This window comes from Gadus macrocephalus, chromosome 11, assembly GCF_031168955.1.
Source record: "Gadus macrocephalus chromosome 11, ASM3116895v1".
NCBI classification, from domain to species: domain Eukaryota; kingdom Metazoa; phylum Chordata; class Actinopteri; order Gadiformes; family Gadidae; genus Gadus; species Gadus macrocephalus.
This window is the reverse complement of record NC_082392.1, coordinates 25300867-25310545: the sequence shown is the minus strand read 5'-3', so window position 1 is coordinate 25310545 and position 9679 is coordinate 25300867. Positions and strand designations below refer to the sequence as shown.

General features: G+C 41.8%; 1 protein-coding gene across 2 annotated transcripts; it reads right to left on the bottom strand.

Annotated features, from left to right (window-relative positions):
• On the bottom strand, positions 1-7025 carry lhx6b (LIM homeobox 6b). Of its 2 annotated transcripts, none has more exons than XM_060066057.1 (9): positions 6200-7025; positions 5956-6087; positions 5357-5512; positions 5146-5267; positions 3686-3906; positions 2667-2767; positions 2169-2264; positions 1218-1387; positions 1-762 (listed from the first exon to the last, which is right to left on the bottom strand). In XM_060066057.1, exons 2-9 carry the CDS (start codon positions 5956-5958, stop codon positions 732-734), a joined length of 900 nt encoding a protein of 299 aa, XP_059922040.1. In that variant the 5' UTR covers positions 5959-6087; positions 6200-7025; the 3' UTR covers positions 1-731. The 2 variants fall into 2 exon arrangements, with proteins under 2 accessions (XP_059922040.1, XP_059922039.1); XM_060066056.1 differs by having other exon boundaries at positions 1222-1387.
• Positions 7026-9679: the final 2654 nt, after the last annotated feature.

Here is a 9679-nt window from a genome sequence, read left to right as displayed (position 1 = left end):
TTCAGATAATATATTTTATTAAATCGGATGAGTATTTACAACGTACAGCCATGAACTATTCCACTTCAAGATATATTTAAAAGTGCTGTTTGTGTAGGTTCTTTCGAAATAAATAACAAGTTTTCATTTTTTGCACGACAATACAATCACAGGTATCACAAACTGAATACTGATTCATCAAAACACATAGAATTTTTTTTGAGGTGTACACTTTAAGACTGAATCAATCCTCAAACCCAAAGTTCTTACTGGAATACCTTGAATGTGGAATATGCGAGGGAATAAATCCAGCTGGTCCTATGTGTCTAGTCCACTTAAAATGAGACGAGGATGAGTGGTACATCAACCAACAGACAGCGTCCTGTTCTTGTTCCTTATCCACAGGCTACACTGAGGCCAGACAGAGCATCAGTTTTTCCATCTCGTCATTTGGGTCGGATCATGGAACCAAATAGCTGGCTTTGCAGCAGTCTCTTATTAATGACAAATCCAAGACATATTAAATAGATTGATGCATTAGTCCCAGCTTGGTATTCGGTAAGCTTCTGTGTGGATCGCTTCATTTCCGTCCAGGGGTACGGGGCTCACGAGCCAGGGGGCTTTGAGATGGAATGTCCCGGGGATTCTTCCACAAAATGGAGAAGCGTCAGGGCAGAGGGTGGAGGTGGGGGGATGGAGGTCAGCGACTGACTGGAAGCTGTGGAAGAGGCATGGCTGGGTGCCCCAAGTGGCTAGGGGCAGTTAACACCGAGAAGGGATGGCCTGCCAACACAGAAGACACAACCCACCACAACAGTACTGCAATCATGTTTCACATCTCTAGTGAACAGGCAAATCTCCCCAACATTCAGAAGAAAAGAACCGTTGGGCACGAGGATTTAGGAATGTAGGTGAAGAACACATCGCAGTTATAGAAATAATTCTTCTTCAACCAAAATGTAAACACTAACAGGACTGCTGTTGATTCATGAAAATTGAATACTTTCAAAAACAGATCCAAAATTAGCCCTTTTCTTTCACTTTATTCATAAAAAAGGAATCAAATAAATGAATACATATACAGAAATAAAATGTTTGGCAAATTGTGGCAGAATAACCTTACCTAACCTGACCACATTATATATCACAATGCATTATAGCGGTATAGCCGTTAGCCGGTATAAATCTGTAAGCTATGAATGTTATTCCAGCGTGTGGAGGTTTGAAGATGTTGAGACCTACTGTCCAGGTAGCCGTGCAGGGCCAGCAGGTGGGGCCGGTCGGGCCCCGAAAAGGAGGAGTAGTGCAGCTCGTCCTGGAGTGACGGGGCCATGCGGCCCATGGGAGGGTAGCCGTTGTTCTGGGGGGGGTGCTTTTTGTGCCGCGCTCGACAGTTCTGGAACCAAACCTGGGGGCCAGGGGGGGGGGGGGGGGGGGGCGTTAGGACCAGGTGTCAGTACGACAGTACGTCTGCAACACTTCATGGATTAGCTCATCCACAGAATTATAACATTTATAAAGTACAAATATTAACAAGCAAACATTTTCTGCGTAATGCTTCACAAAATGAAAATCTTGGTTCATGCATCTTTATTAAATGAATGCTTCGTTTTTTTTTCCTGCTTGCCGGATAAAGCAAAGACATTTAAAACATCACTTTAGACACTGGTAATTTGGGATGGCCTTTGCTATTATTTATGGCATTTTATAGACTAAATTATTACTTTATTAATCTGTAAAAAACGTTTGCATAATTGTTAGTTGCAGCCTGATAGATAAATGTATAAACAGTTATGTTTAGCACTATTTGGTCATTTAGCAGGTACTTTTATCCAAAGCAAATGGCCTTTCTATGAATTCCGATAGAGGACATTAAGGAGCAGGAGGGGACATGGGTCCCCATTTGGACCTTTTGGTGACCCCATTTCTATGTGTCACATTTCTCTTAACTCTCCAGCTGCCCCCATTTGAATCTCAGGCAGAACCGAGTGGGGTCCTGACCCCATGGGAACCACTGAGGTATGGGGTGTCATCTCCTTGAGCGTACCTGGTTTACTTAAATAGGGTGCAGAGATCAAGGATCAGAGCCACTTCCTTGCGGTTGGGACTTTGGTCAAGCCCCAAAATCACCCCACTTTACATAGAGTGTGTTTGTGGGTTTGGTCAGAGTAAGCTCTAACTGCCTGTACCTGAATGACACGTCTGCTGAGACCTGTCATCTCGGCCAGCTTCTGCAACGTCTGGGCATCAGGGTTGTTGTCCTGGGAGAACTGGGTCTGCATCACCTGCAGGGAGACGCTGGCGTCAGTCATGAGCAGGATGCCGTCAACAAGAGTGAGTGGTGCTGATGGGGGACACCATGGGGACAGGATAAGGTGCTTTGCATCGGGTCACTGTGTTGGACAGACAGCTCACACAAACACAGACAATGGACACGCACACATACACACACGCACACACACACACACACACACACACACACACACACACACACACACACACACACACACACACACACACACACACACACACACACACACACACACACACACACAAACACCACACAAACACTTACTCACTCAAACACCCACAAACATACACAAACATATTCAGGCAGACACACAGCATGACCCAAATGCTATAGAAGAAGCAAAGACAACACGACCATGGTGGTGGCCGGACTCTACCTGAAGCTGCTCTGCGGTGAAGGAGGTCCGAGCCCGCTTGGCTGGCTTCGGTTGGCCGTCCTGGTCGGACGGTAGCGCCCCCTCCAGGGTCAGCCCGGTGCCTGCAGGGGAAGACCGTAACAGTCAACCCAGTCTCATGGAAATACGTGACACTGTCACGTCATTTAATCTATTCATTCGTGATCTGGGACACGTAATTTCATTTTTTTTCGTGCCAAAAGCACAAATTTCTGTTTCTTTAATATGACAGCTTGACAACTTTTGGCAACCCGTTTCTACTTTCACCTTTGATTCTGGGAAATTGTGACAATTCACAGATATATTTAATGCAGGTGCGCTGCTCTGTAGGCAAACCGCAACGGATAAAAAGGTATCTGCTTCATCTCTTCTTTTTCGAATGAGTTTGAAATTTGTGCTCTTGGCACGAAAAAAATTGAAATTACGTGTCCCAGATCACGAATGTATAGATTAAATGACGTGACGTGACAGTGTCACATATTTCAGTGAGACCGGGTTGTAACAGTGAACGCACCTTAACACCACGGTTCACCATCCTGAGCTCTTATCTGGTCTAGTAGAGTAGAACCCTTCACATTACATAAAAGGTCTGCCTCGTTGATTTCGTTTAATAGAATGGAATGGAAAGTAATAGAATTGTGTATTTACTATGTTCTTGATTATAGATTCACGCTTAAGTTGCTCTGGTTTTAGTCTCTCGTTTAGCAGAAATGTATTGGGAATAATGATTGCCTCCAGGATCAATAATTAATTTCCTCCAGGATCAATAAATGAATCTATATCTAAATATTTCTCAAATTTGTGTTTGTATTGTGTGTGTGTGCGTGCGTGCGTGGTGTGTGTGTGTGTGTGTGTGTGTGTGTGTGTGTGTGTGTGTGTGTGTGTGTGTGTGTGTGTGTGTGTGTGTGTGTGTGTGTGTGTGTGTGTGTGTGTGTGTGTGTGTGTGTGTGTGAACTACACACACAAATGTGTGTGTAAATGTGTTTGTGACCCTGACGGACCGTTCTCGGCGGCCCTGCGGAGGTTCTCCAGCATTATGTCGTAGTGGCTGCGACACAGCACCCTGCCCTCCACGAGGCCGAACTCCTCCCCCGTGGACAGCTGCCTCTTGCACGAGAAGCAGGCGAAGCACGCCAGGTGGTACACGCTACCCCGCGCGCGCCGCACCCAGTCGCTGGCGAACACCTGGCGGCCGCACTGGGCACACTGGGCCCCGAACCTACTGGAGATACAACACCACCCGCAGGGGGTTAGTGGTCAGGCTCCATCGAGATCCGAGTCTTGAGGGGTTCTGTTGTTTAGTCAGAGTAGTAAATTTGATCAGATGGGTGGTTACCTTCTTCTCAAACAATTCACTGAATCACAATTGGATTGAAAAAATAAATTGGAAGGGCCCATAATAACGAACGTGTAATGAGAAATGTAATTCTACTGTTGAAAAACGTATGTTATAAATATTTTCTGTAGGCTTAGAGTTGCAGAAATGTTTTAGGACTAATCGGTTCGTGTAAAACCAGCCAGACCAAAACTTTGAACTTAGAAATTAGAAAACAAATTACATTTTCGAGTAAGCGGTCAACATTGGCCCATGGTCAGTTTGCCCCACACGTTACTCAGCCATTCTGCTCATTAGGAACCTAAAGCGCTCAAGGCGTTGGGCGCTCTAGTTTGGGGCCGTAAACACGATCTGAATGCATACGTTAGCCTCCCTTTTTAATTCAGAGATTTCTGAAACAATTCTAACCTAACCTGAACAATCAAAATAAATTCAAAATGATTTTGCCTCGATTGAACCATTTTTCTATCAAGGTCTCTCGTCAATCCTCAGCAAACAGGCCTAACACCAACGAAATGAGGAAACGGCTCAGGCCTAGGATTTATTTTAATAACTTAACAATAATAACAAGACTCACCGTAAATGAATAAATGGCTTTAAAACTATTAAAAGAAGAAGTCTTGATGTAAAAACGTTTTCGTAATTAGATTATAATTTGGGTTTTACATAGTCCAAATTTATGAACTATTGGGCTATTGCATAGGCCTATTTCGTTTTTTTGCATGGCTCTATTATTGCGCGGTCCATTCAGCAAATCAGCAAACACGTATTTTGGCCAACAAGTTGGTGAATAAATATATATATATATAACCAACATCATTAATGGTTCATTTAGACTAAACGGATGACTGACTAATGGTTTATTTTGTATTGTTTATTTTCAGGGTCTCTGCATTAGGCCTCCTGCCATCGGCTGATAAAAAATATCTTCGACCTGAGAATTATTGTTATAACATTACAGGCCAATGAGCTAGAAGTCATGCAATTATCTATAAGATATTTTGTAAGCTTTTTTTTCTTTTGCAATTTAACGTCAGAAACGAATGTTGGGAAAATCTATCGTGTCGACCTTAAATCGGCCCTAACGAGAAGAAGACATACAATGTCAAAACCGAAGGTCAGTACCTAAAGTAGTCCAGTTTGCAGAAGATCTCCTTGTTCTTGATGTAGCAGCTGCTGCTCTGCCGCAGAGACGCGCTGCACACCGAGCACTGCAGGCAGCCGGCGTGCCAGTGGAGGTCGTTCACCTGACGCACAACAACGCACAACACAAATCAGTTAAAAAATTATGCAGGCGCCTGCCTGTCAGTTTGTGTTACTGAGGGGTTTACTTTACCTTTAGTAGATACCGGTCGGTGATGTCCATCCCGCAGCTCGCGCACTGGTTCTTCACCGACGGCCGCGCGGGCGGAAAGGCCGGCGGAGGAGAACGTGCGCACGGCGCCGCCGCCGGGCTCGAGGCGCTCCGCTCCTGCTTCACCTCCGAGTCAGACTGGGGAAGAGTTCATTCACAGTGTAAATGCTATTAGGATCGTAAGGATTATTTCGACTTTTAGAAAATTCATGAATATGATTTTCATTTCCATTATTTATTATATAGGCCTACGTTGTTATTATCATCATAAGTATAATTATTATTGTTATTATTTTAGTAAGAGTCCTGTTAGTATTTATTGTGTTATAATTATTACGTTACTATCTAGTTCGAATTCTACCGACGATACAGATAATAATAGAAAGTAACAGATAATACAAAATATATTAAAAAAAAAACACTAAAAAAAACAGTAGTCCGAGTGGCGTCCCTTCTGTAACGCCAATGTGAAGGAATGATGAAGAGTCTGGATTTAAATAGAATCCACTGAAGTACAGAAGAAAGTCAACAGTCAACATTACAAAGCAGCCAAGTTTCTAGGATGGTGACTGTGGACTCACCATGTCGGCTCTTCGGTCCTATCTGGAGAGGAGATGGAGCCGCGCGCTGCGCTCCGCGTTACGCATGGTGCCTCCGACCCGCGGCTATATCCGCCTCACGCACCGGGGAACGGCGGCTCCTGCATTTAACCGCTGGCAACAAAAGATAATTTTGAAGCAATTAGAAAAAAATATGATCGATTCTCCCTCTTGTGCGCTACTTCATATTTCCTATGCAATCAAACACAGTGAAAAGATGCATTACCTGCAATTAGCGGGAGCTTGAGTTCCTCTGGATGAGAGGCAAAGCGTGGAGTGTCAATTTCAGCTGTCAATCATGAGAAGGCAGCGGGCCACCGGCAGAATGGCACATTCTAATTTCAATAGCCGTATAATCGAAAATCGAAAATCCCCTAAGTGAAGAGTTTAATGTGAGATCGGTCAATTCATAAGAGACAATGGCCATGAGTTGCAGCTGATCTCGAAACATAAAAGATCCTGATTGTCTGGCTGCTGATCGGCCACTCGAAGCTCCTCGGTGATTACACTCGTATTCAAAAACCGCCAGAATGTGCGTCTGGGTGGGACTCAGAGCACGTGTTGTCCTTCATCTCAACCAAATGATCAGGGATATTCGAGGTTATGTTAATTGACACGAAAATATGAGATCACTTTAATTAAAGAACGGACTCATCCAAGAACACGTTTTACGCACAATTTGTCCTCAAGGTAAAGAAAAGCCCATCCGTTCTGATAAGCAAACTAAAAAGAAGAGGTCCATAAAAAGTGAATTCACCACCGCTGCATATTGTCTGCAGAGACAATGCAGACTGCTCCCCGTTATGTTGGTTGAACCTCTGTGCCGATGGGGTTGTTTTCACCATACAATCCCAATTTGGTTCTGTTCGATCAGTCTTCTTGTTGTAGCCTATTAAAGAGTATATTTTTGCGAAGTCGTGTCTTGAAAATGACAGCCCTATTTCAGAGCCGTTCTGTTTATGTACAGCAGCGTAGATCGAGTTGTACTGCCCTGACATCCACTGCTCCACTCCGCCTCAAAGGAAAGTTTACACCCAGTTCTGTTCGGTGAGGATGTGACACAGCCCCACGGATCATGGTTTAGAATGAGTACAATGTTCAGGCTTGAACGGAAAAACACGCGGTGGACTCAAATTCGCAGTTTAATATATATGTATATAGGCCTATATATATATATATATATATATATATATATATATATATATATATATATATATATATATATATATATATATATTAGTGCTGTCAAGCGATTAAAATAATGAATCACATTAATGTCAAAGTCACGATTCACAAATGTTTTTTCTATGCTAAATATCCCTTGATTTCTTTGTCCCATTAATTGTTCTCATTTTAATGCTCTTATCAACATGGAGAAGTGCCATCGGCTTGCCTTGTGCAAATGTTTTTTTATTGATAACAATAGGCCTAGGCCTACATACTGATCAAAACAGGACGATACAAAAAAAAAGCCTATTGTGCAATTAAACGATGAACATACAAACATACTGCCTTGAACATAGCAGTCAGGCTACTGCTTCTTTGTTTTGAGCCAAAGGGAAAAAATAAAAAAAAGTATTTTTTATTTTATTTTAATAAAATAATTAGGCTACGTTAATCGCGCGATATTTTTTTTTACGCCGTTAAAATTGGTTTGCGTTAACGCCGTTAATAACGTGTTTAACTGACAGCACTAATATATATATATATTAGTGGTGGCCATAGATTACTTTTTTTAATCTAGATTAATTCCAAAATTAATCTAGATTAAAATGGCAAACGGCAAAAAATCTGTTCGTTTACCTTGACAGTGGTCAATTATACTGGGCAATGGTGATTTATCAAATATAATTCACCGCCGCAAGTTGTGAAGTGCCCATGCAAGTGAACGGAGCATAAACAAAAATAATTGACAGCTGAACGTTGGGAAGGCCCATGCAAGTGAATGGAGCAGTCTACAGCATTGAGAAGAGCCGTGTAATAATCCATAATAATGTAAGGTTTAGAAGTTAAATATTTGAAAGTTGTAGAATAAATTAATATAATTTATATTGGAGTTAATTTGCTATAAATGTACTTAACAGTACTTAAATGTCAGTTAATCATTTACATATTTATGTTACACAATTATTACATATTTACATATTTAACACAGTCAGGATATTCTGTTGAATCTGCCTCTCTGATTCCCTCACGTTTACCTCAGTCTAAATTCTAGCTTCTGATTGGTTAGTTTAGTCACGTGATGGGTCCGAACAAGGAAGTGTTTGAAAATAGATTAACGGCAATATTTTTTTTTATCGCGCGATAAAAGTTTCGCGTTAACGCAGCCGTTAACTTCGATAACGGCCCACCACTAATATATATATACTACAGCCCGAACAGTGCTGAGGAGCAGTAGCAGAAAATACAAAGTTCTAACGACATGAGGAGTAATTCCTATTAAAACAACATATCAATGTGGGACATCGATTCATTACAGTAGGCTACAACTATTTCAGGACACCATTCAAAGTTAACATGGTGATGTATCATTAACATTTAACATTTGATCATTTATGATTTGATTTGATCATTTTATTGTAAGTTAACATTTATTGTTTATCATTTGATAAACAATTTTTCCAAAAATGACAAACAAAACAGTCAAGAACCACTCTCACCATCACCAGAACAACCCCCAGGTATAGGTTATTGGCCAGGAATTAAATTACTTGAAGTGGTTTCAATTAAATAAATGCCATTAAAAAATGATAGATTTCTTAAAAGGTGCCATTGGCTGGTGTCGTTAGTGGCTGAGGACCTTAATACAAATTACACAGGTCGTATTAAGATGTGCAGACGTTTACATAAAATCCAAACCAATAGATTCTAAAAAACATTTAAAATTGATTGAAGTCCATAGTCCAACCTTAGATATTGTTTTTATCATGCATGATTGATTTTCAACCATTATTCGGAATTAATGAATGTGAAAATCAATAGGAAATATAATTACAAATGTCCCAAATTCATACACTAAGGAATAGGGTAATATTCCTTAGTATATGAATTTGGGATATTTGTGGATGTGGATGTGGATGGCTGTGTGTGTGGTGTGGGTATGTTTGTGTGTGTATACATGTGTGTGTGTGTGTGTGCGTTTGTGTGTGACTATGTTCATGTGTGTGTGTGTGTGTGTGCCTGTGTTTTTTTTGCGTGTGTGTGTTGTGTCTGTTAATGTGTGAGAGAGAGTGAGTGTCTGTGAGTGTGTGCGCACTCACTCGAGATTCTCACACAGGGGCGTAGCCACATGGGGGCCATGGCCCCCCCTGGTCAGAGGTTGGCCAAGCACTATTGGTTTGATCTAACTTTGACTTATTATTCATATTAGAAGTGTTATATTTTAACGTTATGAATAAATAGTGTATTGCCCGAGCTGGCCACCACAGCAATAGAATTTGGCAGAGTATCTCATCTCCCTTCCTCTAAAGGCGGTGACACACCGGCCCGATTCGCGTCGGTAAATTAAGTCTGGCTATTAATCTGGCCGACTCGATCAACCGAAATGGGAAACACACACCTACGTGATTACAGCCGACACTGTACGTTCTGCGCTTGCGCAAGATGTAATGTCTCCAAAACAACAGGTGGTGCTAATCTGTATTTTGGTCCAAAAGAAATCCAAAACCGGAAATACCAGGTCCTCTCCCTAGACCAAAACACA